The sequence below is a fragment of the Dromiciops gliroides genome, chromosome X, assembly GCF_019393635.1.
Source record: "Dromiciops gliroides isolate mDroGli1 chromosome X, mDroGli1.pri, whole genome shotgun sequence".
In the NCBI taxonomy this organism is placed as follows: Eukaryota; Metazoa; Chordata; class Mammalia; order Microbiotheria; family Microbiotheriidae; genus Dromiciops; species Dromiciops gliroides.
The window spans coordinates 10,005,010-10,031,533 of record NC_057867.1 but is presented as its reverse complement, the minus strand read 5'-3'; the positions used below and the strand labels follow the sequence as shown (position 1 = coordinate 10,031,533).

Below are 26,524 nucleotides of genomic sequence, written 5' to 3'. Positions count from 1 at the left end.
CTGTAGCACATGGAGAGGCAGCGGGTGCCATGGAAAGACCAATCAGACACTTGTATGACCTTAGGTGAGTCACTGGACTTCTGTTGGGTCTCAGTCTCCTCTTCTGTAAAATGAGAGGGAAGAACTACATCAAGTCCTTTCCAGCTCTGAATCTATGATCCAATGATCAGATGACCTCCACAGATCATCTGACTATTTCTTTTTTTGTTTGTTTGTTTGTTTTTTTGGAGAGGCAGTTGGGGTTAAGTGACTTGCCCAGGGTCACACAGCTAGTAAGTGTCAAGTGTCTGAGGCTGGATTTGAACTCAGGTCCTCCTGAATTCAGGGCCGGTGCTTTATCCATTGTGCCACCTAGCTGCCCCTCCACAGATCATCTGAAACCTAAAAGTCTGTGATTTTCATGGTATTCATTAAAAAGTGTTCTATTAAGTCCTAGAACCAAAATCAAAATGAATTACTTGGTGTTATGTACTCCCAATTACTCCCCCTCCTCACCAAGCTGCAGAAGTGGCAGGAGCCAGAAGAGGGAATAAAACAGGGGGAGGGGAGGCAGAAAATGAAAGAGTTGGTTCTGACCCAAGGCTCTCAGTAGCTTTCGAAGTTAACCTTGGGAGCTGTGGCTAATCTCTGGAACCATTTAGTCTTGATATAACTTTTTATAATAATTTTGTCTCAAGAAACAGTTAAGCTTATGAGAAAGGGGTGAGGAGAACATTTTTGTGAAGCCCAAAGGAATGGCAAGCTACTGGGTACCAGTAAATGTCAATCAAACAACAATCATTTATTAAGTGCCTACTATGTGCCAGGTACTATGCTTGATTCTGAGGATACAGACAAAAGTGAATCAACTCCTGCCCTCGAGAAGCTTACATTTTTTTTTTAAGTGAGGCGATTGGGGTTGTGACTTGCCCAGGGTCACACAGCTAGTAAGTGTTAAGTGTCTTAGGCCGGATTTGAACTTAGGTACTCCTGACTCCAGAGCTGGTACTCTATCCACTGCGGCACCTAGCTGCCCCGAGAAGCTTACATTTTAACGGGGGAGACAAAAGGGATAAAGGTCACACATAACATATCCAAAATGAATATCATGGTTATGGGAGAGGGAGAATACTAGCAGAAGCCTCAGGGACCAGTTAAGACTTTATGTACATCTATAACCTATATCGGACTGCTTTCCGTCTTGGGGAGGGGGGAGGGAGGGAGAAAAATTTCAACTAAGAATCTTATGAAAACAAATGTTGAAAACTATCTTTACATGTAACTGGAAAAAATGATAAAATACTTTTATGATTTAAGACTATGTAAAAAGTGTCATTTGAGCTGAATCTTGAGGGAAAACAGGAATTCCAAGAGGATGGGAGCAGGGAGAGCAAACTACACAACTTACTGCTGCTAAAACAAAGGTACACAGATGGAGCACAGAGTTTATGAAGGGGAATAAAGTGTAAGAAGAAGACTGGAAAGGTAGGAAGGGACCAGATTACAAAGAGCATTAAATGCCCAATGGATGTCTATAGCTCATCTGAGAGGGAGCAGGGAGCCACTTGAGTTTCTTGAGCAGGGGTAAAGACAGGATCAGATCTGTGCTTTATGAAAATTAGTTTGGCAACTGCATAGAGAGGAAGGCCTGGAGAGGTGAAAGATTTGAGGCAGGAAGCCTCAAACTAGGGTAGGAGTTATGCCCAGGCAGAGGAGGGGATGTATGAAAGTGACATGCAGAAAGAAGCCTGGATCTGTGGGGTAAATGACAGTGAGGAGTGAACAACTGTAGTGAGGTTGCAATCCTCAGTGCTTAGGATTGTGGTGCCTGAGACAATATAGGAAAGTAGGAAGAGGGTGGGAGAAAGATCACTAAATCTGTTTTAGACAATCTGGTTTGAAATGCCTATAGGAAATCTGGTCAGAAAAGTTGGTAGGCAGCCTGTGATTCAGGACTGACTGGTGCTCAGGAGAGAGACTAGAGCTGGATATACAGAACAATCACCAACATAGAGATGGTAACTCAACTCAAAGCAGGCAATGAGATCACCAAGTGAAATTGTAGAGAAAGAAGAAAATAGAACCTAGGTCAGAGGGCATGATCCTGATGGTGCCCAGTGAGGTCACTGCCAGCAAGAGTTTGTTTTTCAAAGATCACACTGAGCACACGGTAGGCCAAAGATATTATAGAAAAGGTGGGAAAAAAAAGCAGGATATCCTGGACCTATGCTTGGCATCTGGGTAAGAGAAGAACTCTGTGGAAATGGGAAGGGAGAGGAATATGCTCTGGTAGATATAAAACCTTCAGCTTCAGGGAGTGGTTGGAATTTTAGCCCTGTTGCATTGCCAGCTGCTAAATGGAGCTACAAGTATTTAGATAAACCCAGTTCCCGTTATACTAACCATGATGCAGCTAGGGGTGGCACACAGATCACTTGATTCCTTTCAATTTGGGTTATCCTATATGAAACATGGTCATATACAAACTGGAAAAGCATGTGTAGAGCCAAATTTGTAAAGGCATTCTACTTTTATATGTTAAAAATTATCTAGGAAAATCTCCAGTGACAAAGTTCCCACATACAACAAATTGGACACCATCTTCTCATAGGCTAAAGAGGAGTCCGTTTTCCTGGGAAAATGCCCAAATCTTTGTTGTAACCTCTTTCATCCCAGCTGAGCCTATGTTTCTACTAAATAAGCACTGCAATTAATTCCAGTTATGCCTAAAAGTATAGTATGCCCCACTTGAAGGAAATGCCACATATAAAAGTTTAAAACTACAGAAAATTTATAAAGAATGTTTATGTTCCAAAAAGATCAAGATGGAGACCCTACAAACAGGCGAGTCACACTTTGTGCATTTAAAACATTAAAAAATTTGCTTTATCTCACTTTTAAAAACATAACAAGCTGGGGCAGCTAGGTGGCGCAGTGGATAGAGCACCGGCCCTGGATTCAGGAGTACCTGAGTTCAAATCCGGCCTCAGACAGTTGACACCTACTAGCTGTGCGACCCTGGGCAAGTCACTTAACCCCTATTGCCCCGCCAAAAACAAAAACAAAAAACAAAACATAACAAGCATATGTTACTTCAAACAAAGTTTTGTGAGTATCCTTGGTTCCTTTCTGTGCAGGTAGCTCTAGATTGAATCGCTAAATCTCCTACCCCAATCCTTCATTTGTCTTGCAACAGACTGCTATAGCTCAAGGATAGTGTGACCCTCACTACAATCATCAAGTCTCTACAAGTAAAACCAGTTTTTGATGCTGCTTCCAGAGAAAATCTACATTCAAAATAAATCTTGATCAACTTTGGGATTTAACTCCCCATCTTTGTTACAGCAACACTTCAATACACTTCAATAAGCATTTATGAAGCACCTACTAGGTGCAAGGTCCTATGCATACAAAGACAACAATGAAAAGACAATCCCTGCCTTGAAGGAGCTTACAATCTGCCCATTTCCACAAATATGATTCTCACCAACAGCTGCAGAGCAGGAGGTTACTCCCCTGGTTAGAGCAGTAACCAAGCACTAGGGCTACTCATGCGTTGCCAACAAGTCTGTCTCCAGACTGCCCCGAATAGCCTCTCACTTACACCTGGAGGGCTTTCCCCTAGTTCCCTTTGGGGCTCAGCTCAGCTGCCCTTTGGGTCTGCCCAAATCTTTCCTAATCCTTACCTAAGGTTGTTAATGTAACCTCTTCTGCCCATTACTTTGTCTTTTTCTTTTTTCTTTTTTTAAGTGAGGCAATTGGGGTTAAGTGACTTGCCCAGGGTCACACAGCCAGCAAATGTTAAGTGTCTGAGGCCGGATTTGAACTCAGATACTCCTGATTCCAGGGCTGGTGCTCTATCCACTGTGCCACCTAGCTGCCCCCTGCCCATTACTTTGTAAAGACTTTTCTAGATCCTTGTATCTCACCCAGTAAAATGTAAGCTCCCATGGGTGAATCAGACATTTTGTTTAACTTTTAAACATACAGGCATGAAGCAAGGGTCCATCTCTAAACTTTTGACCTCATTCCTCAAATATTTCTGAACCTTATTTCCTCTGACTTTTTGTTAGCATAGGATTATAGATTTAGAGCTGACCGGGACCTTCGAAGTCATCTAGTCCAATAGTTTCAGTTTACAGAGGAAGAAACTGAGGTCCAGAGAGGTTGAACAACTTGTCCAAGGTTACACATGGTATCAAAGGCAGAAAGGGAACAAGTATTTGTGAACTGCCTACCATGTGCCAGGCCCTATGCTAAGCACTTTATAATAATAACAACTCTGGGAGGTGGGTACTATTACAATCTCCTTTTACAGTGAGAAAACTGAGGCAGACAGAAGAGAGGACAAGGGATTTTCCAGGGTCACACAGCTAGTGTCTGGGGCCACATTTGAACTCGGCTCTTCCTGAGCTCTATCTGCTGTGCCCCCTAGCTGTATCAAAGGAGCATCAATTAAGGCCTTACCTTGTCCCAGGCCCTGGGGACACAAAGGCCAAAATAATTCCTGCCTTCAAGTTTACATTTTAATGGAGGAGAGGATATGTAAATAAATTGGTATAGGCAAGATAAACCAGAGAGGTGGCAGGTAATCTCAGAGGGACTGGCTACAAACATGCTTCCTGCAGCCAGTGTTTCAGCTGAGTCTTAAGGATTCTAAGAGTCCGAAGGCAGGGGAGAGTGCATTACAGGCATGGGAGAAAGCCTGGGGAGACAGTGCTGTGTTCAAGTAGGATTATAGCATGTGTGGAAGAAGGGTCAGGCTGTACTCTTCAATGGGAAGACCTCAACCTGAAGAGTGGAGTAGAGATGGTGTGGAGATAGAAAATCACATTGGCATCCATATGGAGACACTTGAGGTGCAGGCACCAATTAGGAGGCTGTTGTTGGGGGGCAGCTAGGTGGTGCAGTGGATAGAGCACCGGCCCTGGAGTCAGGAGTACCTGAGTTCAAATCCGGCCTCAGACACTTGACACTTACTAGCTGTGTGACCCTGGGCAAGTCACTTAACCCCAATGGCCTCACTAAAAACAAACAAAAATTAGGAGGCTGTTGTAATAGTCCAGGTGAGAGATGATCAGGATGTGAAGTAGGGAGGTGGCTGTGTGAGTAGAGAGAAGAGGACATAGGAGGGACAGCATGAAAGTCAAAACGCCAAGATTCAGCAAGGGATTGAATAGGTGGAGTGGGAGTGAGGAGTCAGGCACAGCCCTGAGATTGTGAGCCATGGGACTCTGAGGATGGTGCTGTCCTGGACAAGGTGGGAAAGATTGGAGGGGGAAAGTGTTTGCAGAGAAAGAGGAGTTCGGTTGTGAACATGAAGAATTTAAGCTATCTATGGGATATCAAGTTCCAAACGTTTAATAGGCGTTGGAGAGGTGAGGCTGGAAGTCAAGAGAGAGGTTAGGGCTGTTAAATAAATCTGAGCCAACTTCAGAGAGACAGACGATCATTGAATCCAAGGAATCTCATGGCAACACCAAATCAGACAGTATTGGTCAAAAAAACTACAGAGGTAGTTAAGTGGTAGAGTTGGGATTCCCCCTCCTGGTGGGCCCTCTACTCACATGACCCCCTCCAATGTGCACCTTTGCACTGAAGTCACCAAATATTAACATATACACTGACTTGGTTTGGAGGATTTGAAGAACTTCTCTCTCTCCTTATCCCCTAAAACAGATGTTGGGGCATAAACTACAATGGTCTTCGGGGTGATCTTTCTTCTTACACTTATCTAAACAATATGAAATGAGATGACAAAGTGTCTTCTGGTCTAATGTTTCTTCAGCACCCTTAGGTGAACCTCAGTGCCATCCATCCATGTAGTGGCAAGTTCTTTCTCTCTTCTGGTTTCACATAATGAGAATGGCAATATTGATAAGATTCGTTTTCCTCAGTAATATATTGACTCAATGGTCCCTGGACAAGAATCTCACATTGAGAAGTTAATGTTTAAAGATGGCCTAAATACTGGGATTCTCAGGACCACCTGGCTACCATTACTGCAGAAACAGAAGAAGGCCATACGGAGTCTTTTCCATTGTAAGGAAAATGCCCAGGACAGCCATGTCTTTATTCCTCCCTGGGCTCCACTCCTGATTCTCTGGACTTTCTCTACCATGACACAGAAGCCTCTCACCTTGGAAGTTTCACTCTAGTCTACCCCAGGCCTTCTCATGCTGTTCATCATATCCAATGCTTCCTGACCCCATTTGTGGTTTAAGAGGCAGAGATACTAGAATGCTTTGCCATTTCCTTCTCCAGCTCATTTAACTGATAAGACCCAGGCAAACAGAGTAGTCATTTGCCCAGGGCCACACAGCTAGGAAGTGTCTGAGACTGGATTTGAACTCAGTTCTTCCTGACTCTAAGCCATTGTATCACCTAGCTGCCCTAGGATTTCTCATACTCATACTAGAAACAACTCTCCTTCCTCCCTCCCTCCCTCCTTTCTCTCCCTCTCCCCCCCCTCTCCCATGCCCTTGGGCCCCTTTTCGGTTTCCTTTTATGTGCAGATTTCCCACAGCATAAGTTCCTTGAGGGCAGGGAACATCTGCTAGAATTTCTATTCTCAGGGCTAAGCATGGTGCCCAGCATAAACTAAAGACTTAACAAAAGGCTTGTTGATTTGTGTTTCTTTGATTTAAGTGTAGCATTGAACAAAGAGTTGTTTTCTGGTGTCCAGCCAAGTGATGAACCTCTCAGTTCTTAGCTGTGGGAAGCTTCAAACAGCAAAGAATTGGTCAATGGGGCCATACTTAAAATCTCTCCAGTATGGTAGAACTCACCAGAGCTTATGCTCCATTGGCATAGCGCGTGAGACCTCAGAGTCACCTCCACACCATGATGCAGCAACTGAACAGGGCTTTTATGAAGGTCAAGTCTCTGTGCTAAAAGCCAGCATCTATTAAAATGTCCCACACTATCAGTGTGGAAGCAACCACATTGGTGATGCAATTGCTCTAGGTAGTGGAAAGAGTTCCAAAAAGCCCACCACAATGCTTTTTCAGATAGACCCATTTCACAATTATTCACACACACACACACACACACTCTTATTTATTTATATATGGATATATTTTTATATATTTATTTATAAACTGTTTTCATTTATCCAAGGCTTAGGACAACATAGGAAGGTTTTTAATGCTTTATTGGGCTCAGCTCATGATGGCGACTGCATCAAGCATCAACTCTTGATAGAAAAATGGAATCCTATGTATTATTTATAAAAGGCTCAAGAGGTTAAAAAGGTACTCAGTCAATGTGTACAAAACGAAAGTGAAAATTTTAACTCAGCCAAATAAGGATTTTTAAAAACCTGTTTTTAGCTAAACAAAGTGATGTTATTCATAAGCAAAGTTTATCGTACCATGTACAGTCATTCTTGAGAATCACTCATTTCTGAACTAGGGTACAATGGTTGGAAGTAAGATGGTCAGGGAGCCTGGGTTAAAATCTCAGCTCTGCCACTTAGTGGGACCAGTGAGCCCTGGAGCAAATTCCTTCCTCGCCGGGCAGCTAGGTGGTACAGTGGATAAAGCACGGGCTCTGGATTCAGGAGTACCTGAGTTCAAATCTGGCCTCAGACACTTAACACTTACTAGCTGTGTGACCCTGGGCAAGTCACTTAACCCTAACTGCCTTACCAGAAAAAAAAAAAAACAACCAAATTCCTTCCTCTCTGGGCCTCTCTTTCTTCCTCTGTGAAATGAGAGGGTTGAATAAGATGGCCTCAAAGCTGGCTTCCAGTTCAGTATCTATGATCCTACGAAATGTTTCCATGATTAGGCCCCTGCACTGATAGTAAAGTATCATCTGAAGCCTGTCTGTCACTGTACCTCAGTCAGCTCCCCATTAAGTGAAGCACAGCAGCAAAGGAGTGTGGACCAAGTACTTGGCTAACGTAGCAAGGCCTGAACCTGAAGAGACTGGTCACATGCAGGAAGACGGACTTTAAAAAGAGGTTTTCACAAGACAAAATGAAAGGACCGATTCATGAGTGGTCAAAATCTCAGAGATTCTCCCCTCCCCAGCTTTTTAAACTCAGCCCTCGTAGTTGGAGTCCCTGGACTTCCGGGTTCTTAGGACTACCTATTTACATCACAATAAGCCTTGAATAGCTGTGAAAAGGCTAGGTTTTAAAAGGAAGCTTAAGATAGAGAGCCAGTTCTCAGGAACTACTAGCCCTGCTTGGACTTCTTTTACCAGCTGCAACCAGATCCCTGTTTGGAGCCCAGCAGCCTCAAGTTCTGGAGAGAGGCAGAGAATGGCACGGGTTGGAGCCCATGGGTCAGAGGGGAGTAATCACAGGTAGGGCCATTGTTCTCTAAAGTTGTGGTAAAAGTGCAGAAGAGAAATTCAACTGAAAAAGCCTTCTCCTTCACCCCTTTAATATCCAGGAGGAAAAGGGCCCAGTGGTAGCACCAGGTTTCAAATACCTTCCTTTCATTAAGTTGGGTTCCAATTACAAAGTCTTTGGTCAGGTTCTGGTGTGCTTGGTGGATAAAGGTGCCATCCATCTCAAGTTATTCAACACAAACTGGGCATTGATAAGGAAGAAGACAAAGTACTGCAAGGGGGCAGGAAGCCAGCTGGCTGCCTGGGAAACCATTTCCTGGCTGGGAAGAGACCACCGGGCACAGTATTTGAGACGTTCACCCGAGGTGGGGGCTTTTTCCTGTCTATTTTTGCCACAAAGCAAACAAAAAGAAAAGGCCTGAAGGGGCATTTAAAAACAACTCAGCTCCATGGAGCAGAGAAGCTGCTGGTCCAAGGAAGGTGTTTGGAGCAGGACAGACAGAACTAAGGGCTAAAGTAATTAGAGTAAGCGGGCAATTAAAGGCTTTTGATGCCGGAAGCCAAAAAGAACAAGCTGAAGCTGGGAGCTTTTGACACTGAGCCAAAGCCCCAGCGGTGCACACAGAGAACCTGAGCTGGGAGCCACAAGGATCCAGATCCCAAGGCAAGGTTGTTTTCTGCTTCATTCTAGTCAGGGGAAAAAGGCAGAACGCTAGGCAGTGATCAAGAACAGGTGACTACAGAGCAAGATCCTAGATTCGACCTAAGTGTCCCAAGTGCTTTAAATCTTGTCAAGTTACTATGCAAATATTGATCACTAATATTGAAGTGTTTATAATGATTTGATTAAAGTTACTCTTCCAGCATTAATCCACTGGCTCATATGCTAAATGCTCAAGGCGACTTGATGGAGTAGAAAGAGCTTCCAATGAGGAGAGACCAGGGTTCTTCAAATGGGCCTAATACTTTGGACCAGGGCCACGGGGCCTCTCTGAGCCTCGGTTTCCTCCTCTGGACATTGAAGTTTAACACTCACACTACCCACCTGGCAAGGTTGTTGAGGGAAAACTCAGCCTCCAAGATGCTAATTCCTTCAGCAGCCAACTTGATGATGCTCTCTCTAAAATTAGCTGATAAGGGAGGTTGGTAAACTATAGGTCTCAGGGCAGCTAGGTATCAAAAGGAATAGAGTGCTGAGCCTGGAGTCAGGAAGACTCATCTTCCTGAGTTAAAATCTGGCCTCAGACACTTCCGAGCTGTGTGACCCAGGGCAAGTTACCTAACCTCATTTGCCTCAGTTTCCTCGTCTGTAAAATAAGATGGAGAAGGAAATGGCCAACCACTCCAGTACCTTTGCCAAGAAAACCCCAAATGGGGTCATGAAGTAATTGACTCAACAGTAACAACAACAGTTCTGGAATGAGGTATACAGTTGAAGATGTGGCCAACTCAGTGATTAGTTTGGTTAAACAAAAATAGAAAAAGAAGGGTAGGGCAATCATCAGCGCATCATAATTTATTAAACTAGATTGCGGTAAATTACTCCCAATAATAATTTGAATTTGTTTCTTTTTCTTTTTTTTTGTGGGACAATGAGGGTTAAAGTGACTTGCCCAGGGTCGCACAGCTAGTGTCAAGTGACTGAGGCCGGATTTTAACTCAGGTCCTTCTGAAGCCAGGGCTGGTGCTTTATACACTGTGCCACCTAGCTGCCCCCTGAATTTGTTTCTGATAAAACTTTGACAAAAGTACACTGTCGCTGATTTGATATTCTCTTTGAGGGGCTATATCATGACACTGTTCTGTCATCATTCAGAAACCAGGCATTAATTTAGAAAAACAAGCCCGAGTTCTTCCGTTTCTGAGAGGATCAAAGGAGATGCGTATGGCATTTGGTAACCCTTCAAGTACCACCTAAATGTTAGCTGTCGTGGCTTCCAGAGATTTATCCAGAGCTTTGCTCGCATCCAGCCCAGAAGGCAGGGAGCACAAGCATGATTATCAGAGATCTCAGGATGAGCTGTCACTTTGCTACACACACAGAAGCTGGGATCAGGTCCCAGGCTTTTTTGACGTCAGTCCCAGTGCTGTGCCAGTCAGGTTGACTTGCTATAGGGCAGATTACAGAAAATTTATCCAGTTAATGTGCTATGACTTTCTATATTTATCTAATAAGTCATATTTCATAAGAATCTGGTCAGTAAAAATACTGGCTATTTCTTAACTCATGACGAATGAAGATAAATATAAGGGTTGAAGGAACATATTGCAGGTGCATGGCTGCCACTGGTACCTCTGGAATCAAATGGCACCTCTGCCCAGCATCACCAAAGCAGTCAGTTCCATTATTCAGATGCGGACCACTCCATCTGAAAGGCAGCAAGGCTCCAGGCTTTTCTCCACTACCCCTCCAGTCATTACCCTACTCCTTCATCAAAAGATGGGTAAGGGAACGAAATGAAACCCATTAGGTTTGATTCTGTTTGGTGATTATCTTAATAATCCACAGCCTTCTTGTCCCTCAATATGGGAGATAATAGATTCAGACATCCTACTGCAGGGATGTAGATAATATCTAAACATCCATGTCCTTTCTCCTTATTACCAGATTCCTACCACTGAATTTAAGGTCAATATCTTAAATTGCTAATATTTTAAAAGGCATTTTCTAGCAATTTCCAGTGTGGTTTTCCCATTAATCTAAGAGGCAAAAGATCTTTACATTACTTTGTAGTTTTTCAATCTCACCCCAACTTATTATACAGATGAAGAAACTAGGGCTCAGAGAAAAAAGGGTGGTGCTCATGTGGGGGAGGGAGAGGGGAAGAAAGAGAGGAAAAGAGAGAGGAAAAGAGAGCATGAGGAGGGGAGGGAGAGAGAGGGAGGAGGGGAGGGAGGGAGAGAGAGGGAGGAGGGGAGGGAGGGAGAGAGAGGGAGGAGGGGAGGGAGGGAGAGAGAGGGAGGAGGGGAGGGAGAGAGAGAGAGAGAGAGAGAGAGAGAGAGAGAGAGAGAGAGAGAGAGAGAGAGAGAGAGAATGAGAAGAGCTGAGATTCAAATCCAGGGCACTTTAAAAATTAAAACCCGTTGCTTCTTTTCATTAACAGTAAACGAGATATTTGAGCTGTAGGTAGAATTAGTCTTACAATAGAATTTTAGCAGTTCACATTTAAATAATGAAATCAGAGCAGCTTCCAGGCTTCTTGAAAATCTCCCCTTGCAAAGGCTTGCATCTTCATTTGATGACAATTCACCGAAGGGCCCCAACTGATCAGTGTACTTTCTGGAGAACTACTGTGTAACACCTTTTATTACAACCACACTGGTCTTAGAAGAAATTGGCAACATAAAGCAATAGTAAGACTACAAGGCACTCTCCCCTAAGGCTTCAATGGTACCATTTAACATGCATTTATTTACTAAGCACAGTCCCCTTCTTACACACAAAGCACATATGCTGCTGGCAACCCTGGTTCAAGGGAGTGGCTACTATGGAAGCCAGCATTTTGGTGTCTTTTTAAGACCACAAGACAAAATCCCAAACCTGGTGCAGTCAGAAAACCCGAGGGCTCAGAAGCAGGAAAGGAGAAGCCATGAACAAAACAGGAATATCTATGGGGAACTGACCTCGGGTATGGACACCTGGGTTCCAAGACTCAACTGGGCTGGCCTATCCTACCCTAATGAGGAATCCCATTTACCCAAAATATCTTCCCCATGTCCTGCTTAAAAGGGTTTCATCAACTTCATTGTTAAGCGTTTACACAGAAAAAAAAAAGAAAAGAAAAAACAAAACAAAACAAAACAAAACAAAAGTTTACACAGACTGAGCAAAGACACTTTGATCTCATCCAAACAGGTACTCCCTTCACTGGTTACTAAGAGAAGAAAAAGTCCCTTATTTGAAAACCCTGTGGAAGTATGCTTATCACCTGGCTGAGTTCTCTGCCTTTTTCCTGGGGGGCAGGTAGGTATAGGAACTTTCTGAATTGGCATATGCTGTCCCCCAAACAGCATACTCAATCTTTGGACCATCAAGAAAGGGGGTGGGAGGGGCAGCTAGGTGGTGCAGTGGATAGAGCACCGGCCCTGGAGTCAGGAGTACCTGAGTTCAAATCCGGCCTCAGACACTTAACACTTACTAGCTGTGTGACCCTGGGCAAGTCACTTAACCCCAAATGCCTCACTAAAAACAACAAAATAAACAAACAAAAAAAAAAAGAAAGGGGGTGGGGCTAGGAAGAGGGAAGACATTAGAAAACTAGAAATGTATTATTTAACGAAGAGTTGAACGTTTTGAGAAGGCATGCACTTGCAGTAATTATGTATGTCTCCATATACACATATAGTTACAGCTATACACATATACTATCTATAGATGCTACATAATCTCATACAGTATAATCAAAATTTGCAAAACCATAATTATTGATGCCAAAAAGATGGCACGGAGAGAATGACAGCTATTGACCTACCAGTCTACTTTTCCAGCTCAGTAAAATGGATACGTGCCTCTATGCACACAGAGTATCTTCAAGGAGAAACATGAGTAGAGAAGCGGCAGACTTTCCCAAGAGATATTCCACAGCAGACCACAGTTTTACTACCACACAAGTGACTGAAAAACAGAGGATGCCCAATCGCCCCATGCTTCTCTTCTGTTATCAAACAGTGGCTCCTATGCTGACATCAACATTATTGAAAATGTCTTGAAACCTCTAACAGAGACAGCCTCGAGTAGGTGAGGCACAAAATAGGGAGCTGTATGCTTGTCAGAGGCAGCTGCTCCTTTCATTGAAGACGTCCACTTCACAGTCTGAACTGAAGAGGGTTTTCCAGATGCTTCCATTGGTGAAGGACATCATGCTGGTTTTGCAGCAAGCCCCAGAACCTTAGAGAGACTCCTCAAAGAGACCTAGAAGCACTTAAGAGTTCTGCCTAACTATTTCTGTGGGTAAAAGCAAGTGGTTAAAGGCAGTCTGTTTTCTGGATTATAATATGAAGTGAGATGGACAACTTATATAGCTCCTCCATCCGTGTATGGACAATAACTTGGACAGACAGAACAAACTATTGTGTTTGCTCCTGAACCGGAAGAGAAGCGGGTTGGTTTGCCTTCAGGAAACTTTAAAGGGGGGCAGCTTGGTGGCGAAGTGGATAGAGCACCAGCCCTGGATTCAGAGGACCTTACTTCAAATCTGCCTCTGACACTTGACACTTACTGGCTGTGTGACCTTGGGCAAGTCACTTAACCCTCAATGCCCCACCAAAAAAAGAAAAAAGAAACTTTCAAGTTTCTTTAATGACCCTGAGCTTTCCCCAGAAACAGAGATCCAGCTTTTTGATGCCAATATTCTAGCTCATGAATTAATGATTTTGAGCAAGAGCCAGGAAGGTCTGGGGGACAAGGGGGGTTAAACTGTGGTACAGGGAGGAGAAGGCAGCTTGGAGATGGATAAAATGTACAACCTACCATTTTCATATAACAAAGGGATGGATTAGCATAAAAATATGGACTTTATTGCTTGCACAAACAATTTTACACTTGTTACAAGCAAAACCTTTAAGGATAGGACTATTCTCCCTGTTGTTGTTATGGGTTTTTTTTTAAAACAAATTTTAGTCTCATCTTTTCATTTTTATATCACCCACATTTCCTACTGTATCCTTCCCCTCCCTTTTCCAAAACAGCCATTCTTTATACTAAAGAGAATGGAGGAAAGCTCTTTTATAGACAATGTTCCATATCCATAGTCCCCATACCTCTGCCAAGAGGGGAAGGGAATGGGGAAAAGTTATTTTTTTCATATCTTTCTTTTCTTTGGGGACAAGCTTCATCATTATAATCTCACAGTATTCAGGTTCCATTGTTCTGATACTGTTTTTTCCCCCCAATTACAGTGATGTAGTCACTGTGTAGACTGTCTGTGGATCTGCCTAATTTACTTTGCATCAGTTCATAGATATCTCCCCATGCTTCTCTATGTGGACCATGTTTGTTGCTTCTTATAGCAGTCGTGTTCATGTAAATGTTCATCTGTTTACCCATTCCCCAGTAAATTGGGCTTCTACTTTGTATCCATTTCTTTGCTACTACAAAAAAAATCCCATTGTTTCAATAGAGACTTTTAGGATCCATGTTAAATGGAAGAGAAAACAAGAATGTTATGTTCACAAATGGCATGTAAGGTTTCTGCCAGAAATATCACCTATGCTTTTCCTGGCTTCTTGATAACCGAGATGCCTGCTCTGAGAAAGTAACTTTGGATATAGCAAGAAGTTTTCTAATTGGTTCCCTAGAAAGCTGATCTGGAGTTTATACAAAACTCAGACAATTCAATTAGTGTTAAACTGGCACATTCTATTACCATTAGGGTATGGCCACTGCTTACTCTGAGCAGACTGCCTCCCAGAAAAGGTATTCAAAAAAGGATTTATCCAAAGCTTCCATGGATGCTATACTTTACTTCACTCCACAAGATGACTGGGTATGAGCCCTTCATGATTAAGAGTAGGACTATCAGAGGGAGCAAAAGTATAGGGCATAAGCTTAAATGTATAATTAAAAGAAGTTTGGGTTAGAAGTATAAGCAGTATTTGACCACAGCTTACCCTAGAGATCTAAACTGCAGCATTTAAATTATAATTTATATCAGAACTCAAAACACTAGGCAGCAAGACTAGATCTGTGTATGTAACCTAGGGAGAGCTGGGCTTGGAGTCAGAAAAACCTGAGTTCAGACACTTACTACTACTAGTTGTATGACCCAAGCCAAGTCACGCAGCTTCAATCTGTTTCAGTTTCCCCAACTGCCAAATGAGGATAATATCACCTACCTCAAAGGGAGTTGTTGGAAGGATCAAATGAGATAGTCTAAGCACTTAGCACGGTGTCTGGCATATTGGAGGTGCTTCATAAATACTTCTTCCCTTCCCTTCCTCCCCCCCAACCCTAGGATGATCACAGTGTATCTGAGCCTCGATTTCCTTATCGGGGGAAAAAGGAGGGTTACAGTGAAAAAGCACCCTGGAATCATTCAAAGGCCAAAGAAATCTGTCTCCCAAAGGACAAGCTGCTTCCTTTAATCTTTTGAGCTTGAACTTTAAGTAAATTTCGGTTTCGAAAAGCACATGCCCCAAGTTCTAAAGTAGTGGTTTTGACTTTTTTCCTGATGAAAAAAGAAAGTTCATTCAGTTCTCTGATGTGGTGCTATATTATTTACCCAAGCCATTGATGGATGCACTGCCTCCAATGTAATTAACAGAGAAGGTGAATCTAGAGAATTAGGGGAATTTTTTTTTTGGCTGTGCTATATTCCAACAAACAGTCACCAAGTAATAATTATTGAACTGATGTGTATTTAACTAAAATAAATGTTAATGAAATAAATCTATGTTCTGAAAACTAACAAAACGAGTGCTATTTTTAATGATTTGATATTTGATATTGATTTCACACTCCATAATGCAGTTTTGGTCTTTAAAAGACCAAAAACTGAATATCAAGTAGGTAATACTGAGTTATAGATCCAATTTTCTTCCATGCTTTTTCTTTTTGTCAATTAAATATTTCATCAATTTAGAATGAACTCATGCAAAGACAAACACATTTTCTCTAAGTACGCAAATTACGGCTATCACAAGATGGATCATCAGGTCAGGTCCGATGAATCCCCTAGTTCCATGAGATCACTGACCCTGGATAACCTTCAACCTATTCCCTAAATGCTCATCCCCTTGAACTTGAAAGGTGGTAGAGGGCTCCATGATCCTGGCAGGATGAATGTTGGTGGTGTGAGGAAAGGACTATGTTTTTTCAATAAGGAGAAGAGAAGCAGGTGAATCCTTCTAAGAGTTGTTGGTCCTGTCAACAAACTGAGAGCTCCAGCTCTCAGGGGAATTCCAGGAGGGTCTAGAGAACTTTAGCTGTTGTTGTTTGTCCTTCATTCTCTAAGAGAACCATGACATCGGGAGGTGATGTCATGACTTGCAGTGAATTGGATTTCAGTGATGGAGGGCTGTGCAAAGTCACCAGCCTCAGTCTCTCCTTCAGAGCCATTTGGATCCAGTGGAAAAAAAGACATCAGGATGACTGGAAATGGCCCAGGATGTTTAAAGCAATGAAGGTTAAGTGACTCGCTCAGGGTCACACAGCTAGTAAGTGTCTAAGGTAAGATTTTAATTCAGATCCTTCCAACTTCAGGGTCAGTGCTCTATCCACTGTGGCACCTAGCTGCCTCAGAGAGTTTTATCAGAACCAGATTGAAGACAGAGTAACCAAGATAAACAGATCCTGATGGGGGGCAAACATAGGAGGTGATATTTGGTCAGAGGTCACCATAATGATTTTCAGCCTTCTTGGTTTTGAACAAAGGGGCCTGACAGGAGTCCTTTTCTCTCAACAAGACTGCTGAGTAAGCTGTTGTACTGAAGTCCAACTCCTCTCCATCACCAAAAACAAGAAATACAACAACAACAACAAATTCCCCAACAGAGAAATGATCAAAGGATAAGAATAGCCACTTTTTCAAAATTAGAAATATAATCAGCAACCATCTGAAAAGGGCGAAAAAAAAAACGAACCCAAAACACTAATAAGAAAACTACAAAACAAAAACTCCAAGGTACCATGAAGCCCATCAAAAAATAGCAGGGGGGGGGTCATTGTTGGAAGGGCTTTGTGAAGAAATTCACCACCAATAGAGAACTATGAATTAATCCAACTATTTAGGAAAACAATTATAGAACTATGCAATTGGAGTTACCAAGTAGTTTATACCCTTTGACCCAGCAATCATACAACTAGGTTGTTGTCCCAGGGAGTTTTGATGATAGCAAGAATAAAAAAAGATTCCTAGGAGTATAATTTTTAATAACAAAAAGCTGGAAATGAAGTATGTGCCCAAGAACTGGGGAATGGCTGAATACATTTTGCATGTGAAGAGAATGGACAATGAAATTTAACTCTTACCACACTCAAGTCACTTGTCTTCCCTCTATGGTCCATTTACAGTTCAAAATAGTTACATTTAGAACCTGTACTTACTCTATTATGGTGATCCCCCACCCCCAGTTCAGAAGGATGCATTATGTGCTTGAGACAAAGCAAATATAAAGTTTAGAAATGTTTTTCTACCAAACGGAAGCACAATGAAAATCAAAGTTAAATTGATGATAAGTTTTATCCATCACTTTAAGAAACCTCTTTCAAATTCTCCAATCACATACAACGAAAGAATACCACTAAGACTAATGGCACTTTCCATGAACAAGGACATACTTCAGATGTCTATTCTAACAGGAAATCAGCATTTCCCATTAAGGCAGCTAAAGTTTTTAATTCTTTCAGGCTAGACAATTCTGCAGGATAGCTTCACCTCAGTTCCCAAAGCTGAAATAGTGGGATATAATGTTCATCTGCTATTCAAAGCTAAAGGTGTTGGGTTATTTTCAAACCCCAAAGAATAGAAACCAAAAGGAATTAAGAATAAAAAACTCCAGGCAAACACAGAAACACTTTGCTCCCAAGGGTCAAATACCATTAGACCTTTTTAAACCGACAATGAGGAAGATCAATTGGCAGAATTTAGAGGTAGCCAGGTAGTCTTGGGTACTAGCTCCAGTAAGCAGAGTTTGAACAAAAGGCTTTGTGCTAGCTGTGGTTAGACCCTCAGAGGGGCTTAACAACAAGACAGGAGGCTCAAGACTGCTAAGCGAAAAATGGAAATGAGAGTTGCCTGGCAACATCTGCCCTTGGGGCACAGGGACCATCATTTCTTTTCCCAGGCATCAAAAAGGACTTGGGCCACCCCTAAATAAAATTGGGATGACTCAGAGCTCTCCTTTAGACTGACAAAAATGCTACCTTTCAAAGACCTCAGGATGGGTCTGCAGGAGGAGCTCTCCAGGGATATACAATTTACCCAGCTGGAATGGGGCTCATACAATGTCCAAAAAGACAAGAAACTCCTGAAACTACAAGACAAAAACACGGAAAAGACCCTGGTACTTATCCAGAGCCGTTAAAACAGATGCCTGGTGGCGGCAGCAACAGCAGCACACTGATGATAGATTTCAATAAGAGAAAACAGATTCAATTCCTTGAAAATTACTTAGTCCAACTCCCTCATTCTACAGAAAGAGAAACTGAGGCCCAGAGAGGGGAAAGGACTTGCCTGAAATGATGACAGTGAGTTTATTCCTGACTGCAAATCCTGGGCTCCTTCCACTACACCACTCTGTGTCCTGAATTCTGACAGCTATTCCTTCCTACTCCCCCATCCCCAATCTATCTTCTGGGCATCCATCTGCTGAAATTAACCATACCTAGTCACTTAATCAATGCTTGAAGTGAGTTGATGCAAAACCACTCAGTTTCCAATAACTGTCTTTTGGAATTGGCAGGCACAGCTGCCCTATTCCAGGCAGGAGAGGTTGTCCAGGCTGTGCCAACACTTCTGGTGACAAGAACTCCCTATTCTCAAGGCAGCTGACTCCATTTTGGGGATATCTCTGCTCTTCCCTTTCATGGTCACCCCTGGGTCCTAGTTCTTCTCTCTCAAGCTACACAGGCTGCCCTCCACGACGACCCTTCCGGAAGGGCTGCTATTGAAAAAGGATCAGTCTGGTTCTGCTTGGCCCCAGAAGGCAACCAATGGGTGCACGTGGCAAGAGGGCAAATTTAATGAGGATGAAGGTACAATTCCCCAACAATTAAGGCCATCCCAACTGGGAAAGAGCTGTCACAGATTCAAATGATCATCTCTATACTGATGAGTCTCAGATTACTCATCCAGCCCTAACCTCTCTCCTAACCTCCAGTCTTGAATCACCAACAGTCTACTGGATATCCCAAACTGGATAATGTTCTGTAGACATCTTAAACTTTACATGTGGAAATGTTTGCTTATCTTTCCTTGGAAATATTCTCCCCTTTTGACACTGTCAAGAGCATCATCAATCAATCAATCAATCAATCAATCATCCTTCCAGTCACAGGGGCCCACAATCAAGCTGTCATCCTCACCTCCTTACTCTTACTCCCCATAACTAATCTGGTGCCAAGTCCTATTGACATCTCTTGTATATACAGGTTACTGACTTGACTCTCAGAAAGTAGTGAAATTACTCATCCCCAGAGACATTTAGGGCCAGACCAAACTGATCACTTGCTGGGTATGATGCAGAAAGCTTAGAGCATCCTATGTTCGTTCCTGTGGCCTTTGTCCCGGTCTGTTCGTGTCCCTCTGAAAATATGGCTTCCCAGTACTCCATATACAAAATAATCAGTGAGAATACGGCAGGCCTACCACTGTGAGAAGCAGTCAGAACACTGCTTCCATTAATGAAGTCCCAATTGCATTAGCTTTCAGGATAGCCATGTTTCCCTGTTACCTCATATTGGAGCTGATGGTCAACTAACTGTACAGACTGTACCAACTGTCCCTGTATTTCCTTTTCAGGAAGTGAAGGGAAAGGCTATATATCAGGAATGTAATTTTCCCCATTACAGAGCAGGGCGGGGTCCAGCAAGGCCTAGTGAGCACTGGGACAATCTCTCAGCTGTTGTCTAAAAAATGTGTGGACACTAGAACCTCGCCTTAATATGAACTCTGAAGGATTAATTCCTGTGAATGTTTAATAAAAGCTAAGAAAGCAAAATTAATGGCATTATTGCTGGAGCCCAGTTTCCCCATGCATGGTATGAGAAGGCTGGCCATGATCTCCCAAGACCCCTTTCAACCCAAAGATTCTTGGACTCTATGATCCAAATTTACCAAGTCACAAAGTGCTTCAGAACAGGTTTCCATTCAAGGTACACTTACTAACATTCCTCAAAGGACAACAGCACATGCCCATATACCCTATACCCACAGGACCTGAAAAAGCTGTTTCCAGTCAATACAACCTGCAAGTTGAGAAGAGGATTGAAAACAAGTCCTCAGGTTCTCTCTGCCCAAAGTATCCAGAGCCATGTTTTGCTCTCAGGCCTCCAGTCTAATGGTCTGCTCTGACTCTCCAATGTCAAACCCACAAATGAAAGCTCCCTGTTGAAATGGAAGTATATGATAGAACAGCAAGCCTCACAGATAGGATTCTGGGCTTTGGAGCATTTTCAGAAGGCAGAGAACATCTCCAACCCTATCAGAAATTTACAGCACAATAGAACTACATGTGGGGAAAGGGGAAAAAAACTCCAGAAAGCTATTAACTTTAGAAAGCAAAGTTGTATGTAATAGGATTGGACTGGTTTCTCACAGTTATTCAATTCAAAAAGTACTTTCTGTGTGCTAAGAACTGGAAATATGAAGACAAAAATGCAACAAGATCACAACATCAGAAATTCTGGGACGTTAGAAATGGTCTAGCTCAACTCTTTCCAGATAAAGCCCGAAGGCTCAGAGAAGTGAAGGAACTTGCCCAGGGTAAGTAAAAGAGCAGATGAGTCAAAGTGCAAACACAGGGCCCCTGACTCCAAGTCCAATTTGACCTCTACTCCAATTAGACAGTCCATAATGACCCCTTTTAGTTCACAATGATTCAATTAAAAATATATCCTCAAACAAAATAGATAGGACATGGGGGCAGCTAGGTGGCACAGTGGTAAAGCACCCGCCCTGGATTCAGGAGTACCTGAGTTCAAATCTGGCCTCAGACACTTGACACTTACTAGCTGTGTGACCCTGGGCAAGTCACTTAACCCCCATTGCCCCGCAAAAAAAAAAAAAAAAACCAAACAAACAAACAAAAAAATAGATAGGACAGAATGGTTTCTGAAATAGCCACATTTAACCTACTGCTCTCTAGAGGTTGATACGTCACCGTGGCTCACACCAAGGACCAGGTAGCCTCTGCTTTAGGACACCTACCTAGCTATCTAGGAGAGGAGAGAACAAAATGTACTGGTGACTCTTTAGACTGACATCTTGGGAGAAGTCCCCGGAGTTCCAACGCCTCCTTCCCTTCTCTGCTACTGTTACAACAAGGAGAAGTGAAATCCACACACAGACAACACTATGCAGCTCTAACTATAGAACTGTACATGGTGAGGAGTTGGGGCAGGTTTGGGTTAAAAATAGGAAGCTATGTCCTAAGACACATTTACTTCTCAAGTACTGGAGTGTCAAAGAGCTTGAGAAGCTACAGTGTCTCAGGGGGAAGAAATTATTTTACCAATTCAAACAAAACTAAGCAGTCTTATTTTGTTGATAAGTTAATGAACTCCTGGATATTATTGAGGAATCACAGAATCTGCGAGTTGGAAGAGACTCCAGTAACCATCTAACCTAATCCATGCACAAAAGGACTCCCCCACCCTCATTGCTCCTGGTTCTGCCCCTTGGAACCAAGCAGAACAAGTCTAACCTCCCCTTGACATGACAGCCCTTCCATACCTGAAAAGAGCTGTCACACCCTCCCTCTTCTCTAGGAAAACCATTCCCAGATTTTTCAAACCTTCCATGGACTTAAGGCCCTTCACCATCTGGGTCCCCCAGTTGTAAGACACTCCAATTTTTCCATGGCAGTCCTAAAATGTGGCCCCCAGAATTTCAGATAAGGTCTGAGGAAGGCAGAAGACAATTTGACCGGCACCTCCCTATTCCTGGAAGATCGGCCTCTTGTAACGGAGCCTAAGATCACTGCATTACTATAACGTTATATTTTCAAGAAATCCAACTGTCACCTCAAAAGTAAATGGCTTCATACATGGGCAAGGAGAATGATGCTGTGGCAGCTTCAGACTGAGAGTGTAGAAAATGGGAGAGTCCAAAGTTAAGTGTTATCACTTACTAATTGTGTGACCCTGGGCAAGTCACTTAACCCTCCTTGCCCCGCAAAAAACCAAAAACCAAACAAACAAAAAAAAGAGGAGTGTTGGGTTTGAAATCAGAGGGCTGGGGTCCAAATGCCACCTTGGCCAGTCACTCACTACCTGGGTAATCTTGGCCAAATAACCTGGAAGGGTCTCATCCCTCATCTGTTAGAGGAGAGGCTTGATCTGGAATGCCTTCAGGGTCTAAATCTAAATCTAAGATTCTGAGGGTCCAGTCATTTTTATCAAGGAGGCAAACTTTTAAAACCTTGATCATGGAAGTGGAGGCTATTGGCTTTACTCTTTGATCTGCTGATGCACCTGTCAGCCCCCGAATTTAAAGAAACCAGGACGCCCCGACTGTTTCCCATCAGTCGTTATCACCAATCGATTACAGAACGGTGAAAGTACACAAACGAAGGGTGGAAGAGTTATTGCTCATGGCTGAGCGAAGCGTGTACACCTTCGAGCTGCCCAAAAGGAGCTTGGGCTCTGGCTGCTGCTGCTGCTTATTTTAAAACTGCACATCTGTGCCTGAAGAAACTTAGTACCTTTCAGAACGGAAGGTAAGAAGAATGCATTTGAACTGGCATTTAAAGACAACAACTATCACTGGGCAAGCACAATAGGTACCCGTACAATCAACAGTTCCTATTTACTTAACAAAAGAGACAATGGCAGCCTAAAAGGCATAACTGGACAAGTGACTAACATATGCAAAGTCGAACAATTTCAGTGCCCCATAGCTTTTGCTCCTCAACAAACAAGGCGAGTGTGAACTTCCTTTCTCCCGAAGCGGGGGTGGGGGGGGGGGGGGGGGGGGGGGGGGGGGGCTTCAGTGAAATCAATGAAATAGCCTCAAGATCCAGAAAAGAGAGACAAGTGTTAAGAAGCTATTCAAGAAAAAGGCCAATATATAACTAAAGAAGTATTCCACATCTTTCTTTACAGATTCCCACTCACCAAACCATCCTGCAAAAAAAAAAAAAAAAAAGGAGAAAGAGTACAAAGCTGTGGCTATGCCTCCAACCACCAGATTACTCAGCACTTGTTTATATTTTTTAGTTGGCTGTGCGGTGAGTACATTTAGAGTTATCTCGTCTCCCCCTTTATTTAGATCGTCCTTTCCTTATAGTAGTCAATTTCCTTTGCTCCCTCTTGACAGACGGGAGCGTCAGTTACCAGCTTCTGGGAGAGGCAAAGCCCTAACGTTTCTTTCCATCCCCGTCCTTAAGTGCACTGCAGTGGATGGGAAAAAGTTCGTTACCTATATATTTACAAGCCAGGTTAACAAGCTAGAAGCTAGAAGATGAGTGATATTGGCCAAGTGCAAGCTCGGAGCTCCTTGGCCCTTCACCTCCGTCCCCCCGGGGCCAAAGCTAAAACGATTAAAGCCAAGCCCTGGGCCCCCAGAGTTGGCGCACCCCTCACCCGCTCGGGCCCGGAAGCGGGGAGACCAGAGGTAGAGGTGGGGAGACCTGAGCGAACCTCGCTCCAGAGCCCGTGGGCGCCGGCGGGGGAGCGGTTGCCCCTCCCTGCCGGGGTCCACGATCGGGGCTCTCAAGGAGAGAAGGGAGACAGGGTGGGCAAATGTTGGGGGCGGGGTGAGATCTCCTTACCCGGCGGGGTAGGCACCCCCCAGGTGCACGTCCTCGGGGGCATCGTAGAACTCCTCGGTGTCGCTGTCCGACGCCATTTGTGGGACACACCCCGGGGGGGAGCGACGGGTCCCTCCTCCTCCTTGTCCCCTTCCTCCTCCTCCTCCTTCTGCCCCCGGCAGCGGAGAGACAGCGGCCCGGCCCGCCGGGAATGGGGGGGCGGGGGCGGACGGCCTGCCGGAGGTACGGAGGGAAGATGCTCCGCCGCTGGCGGCTGCGGGCGGACTGCCGGCAGACTCAGCCCGGGGGGAGCAAGCCGCACTCAGCCGGTCCCCGGGCTGGCAGAGGAGGCGCGGGGGTTCCCTGCGGCTCCGGCCCAGAGAGGGGCGGGGAGGAAGAGGGGGCGGCTCCGACTCCGGCTCGGGCTCGGGCTCGGGCTCGGACTCCGCGCCGCGGGGGAGGGCGGGGGCGCAGGCGGTGGCTCCAGCTTCTACTGCAGCGACGGCGGCAGCGACAGCGGCGGCGGCGGCAGCAGCTGAGAGAAGAGGCCCCTCAAAATACCGACCGGCGCTGAGCCTCGCGAGACTTCGAGAGGCAGCCGAGGGACGACCTGGGCGGGGGAGGAGGGAGGCGGAGGCGGAGAGCCGGCGAGCGGCCCGGCTCCCACCGCTCCTGCCCGAGGAGGCGGGGAAGCCACCGGGCAACGCGCTTGCGCGATGACGGCACAAGGTGGGGCCGGAAGGAACGCGGGAGGGGCGAGATGGAACGGAGCGGAGAAGGGAGAAGAGTGGGGCGGAGCGGGGCGGGGCCGGACCTGTCCAAGCTGGCCGGGGAGGGGAGGGGGGATTCAGGGGAGTGCGCGGAAGGAAGGAGTGCGCACCCCCTCTAGAGGGAGATGGCGCGGGGGGAGGAGCCTTGAGGCCCTTCACCAAGCTAGAAATTACTTTTGTGTTTGAAGGGTGGCCGGGCCGGGAGGGGAGAAGGCTAGGCCGGAGGGGACTGGTCTTTTAAGGCGTACTCGGCCCCTTTAAACTGTTTCCCAGCTGGAAAATCCGGCCCTGGGGGCTTAGACGGGAGGCCGCCCCCTGGGCGGAGCTAAGATACCTGCTCCGCCTGCTAGCCCCGCCTCCCTGGGCGTTAGGGGGCGGGGGCCGAGCCAGCCCTACTTCCCCTAAGAGAAGGGTGTCTAGCCCGGACCCCCTCAGTTCCTCGCTTGCTCCAAGGCGCTGCTCGAGGGCGGGTCTGAGGCAAAGATGCTTCCACCTTGAATTAGGGCAGTGTTGCCGCACTGGCCAAGGCTGCCAGCAGTAGGCAGTGGGCAGTGGGCAGGTTCTCCCGAGCGCCTGGGAGGCTGTCACTTTCACCCGCTACCTCCCTTACCACCATATAGGCCGATGCTGGAAAGAGAAAAATTGGGTCAAGAAAGCCACCCAGAGGGAGGCGGTGTGTCAGCAAGCCTTGTGTACTTAACACTACGTGGCTGTGAAATAGCACCTTCACGTGCGACTTCTCGAGCACGGGTGGGTCTCACTATGTGCCAGCCACTGTGCTAAGTGCTTGATATACAAAGAAAGAGAAAAACCCGGCCCTTTCCCTCAAAGGGCTCACTTTCCAATGGAGGAGACCAGGCGAGTGCAAATTAACTATGTCCCTACAAGAAAGGCTGGCCCAGACTATGGATTTCACTCTCTCCCCAGACCATCCGGAAAAGCTCAGTTCAAATGCTAACTGACAGCAAAGTACTTACCACCCCCCCCACCCCCGTTAATGCTCTTTCTCGTTCTCTCTCTCTCTTCCCACCCCCCTCCGTGAAATTACTTTGTATTTAATCATCATGTGAGCTTCCTAAGTGCAAGGACAATTTGGATTTTGTTTTTGTGTCACCAGTCAATAAACATTTCTTGTCTACTGTGTATTAGCAATTGCATTTAAGTGTCTACTATGTACCAGGAACTGTGCTAAACTAGGAATACAAAGAAAGGCAAAGTCCCTCCAATAAGGAATGGGGGAATAAAGGGGACAGTCAGCAAAAATACCCAGGGCTAAGAGGTAGAGTGTCCTAAGGACTTAGCACCAGTGTTGTGCACATATTGGACAATCGATATTCATAGGATGAAGTAGGAATGCAGGTTACCAGCAATAAAAATGATACAATTTTGGGGGCAGCTAGGTGGCACAGTGGATAAAGCACTGGCCCTAGATTCAGGAAGACCTGAGTTCAAATCTGCCCTCAGTTACTTGACACTTACTAGCTGTTCGACCCTGGGCAAGTCACTTAACTGTCATTGCCCCGCCCCCTAAAATAAAAAAGATACAACTTCCCTGTGAGAGGGGATTCATGCTTTGAATGGGGGTTGACCTAGGTGCACCTTCCTAACTCAAATTCAGTGGCACTGCAGTGCTCAGAAATGTTTACAACTGTAGCATGGGGTCCACGAAATTCCACATGGATTCCTCTAATAAACATTCAATAAATACTCAACATCTATTCTGGTTCTAAGAGCTGGTCTCCGAGCCAGCGAGATCTGGGGTCATTCTGCTTTTGACACACATTAGCTGTGTGATCCTAGACTGAGGTGCAGAGCAGTCTCTTGACTTTGGAATTGCATATAATGAATAGGGTCAGCTGAGTGGCACAGTGGATAGAGCACTGGCCCTGGAATCAGGAGGACCTGAGTTCATATTTCACCTCAGATACTGTGTGACCCTGGGCAAGTCACTTAAACCCAATTGCCTTAAACATTCAGGGCCATCTCCACTCATCCCAATCTATATCTTACCAATGGACCCAGATGGCTCTGGAGGAGATAGTGAGGTTGGTGTCCTTGCACAGGCC

General features: G+C 44.8%; 1 protein-coding gene across 2 annotated transcripts in view; it reads right to left on the bottom strand.

The window, feature by feature from the left end:
* WDR44 (WD repeat domain 44) overlaps window positions 1-24,151 on the bottom strand; it is an 86,507-nt gene extending 62,356 nt beyond the window's left edge. For both annotated transcript variants that reach the window (XM_043974342.1, XM_043974343.1), the window contains exon 1: window positions 23,710-24,151. In XM_043974342.1, coding sequence (XP_043830277.1) covers window positions 23,710-23,786 — 77 coding nt within the window. In that variant the 5' untranslated portion in view covers window positions 23,787-24,151. The remainder of the gene's footprint in view (window positions 1-23,709) is intronic.
* Window positions 24,152-26,524: the final 2,373 nt, after the last annotated feature.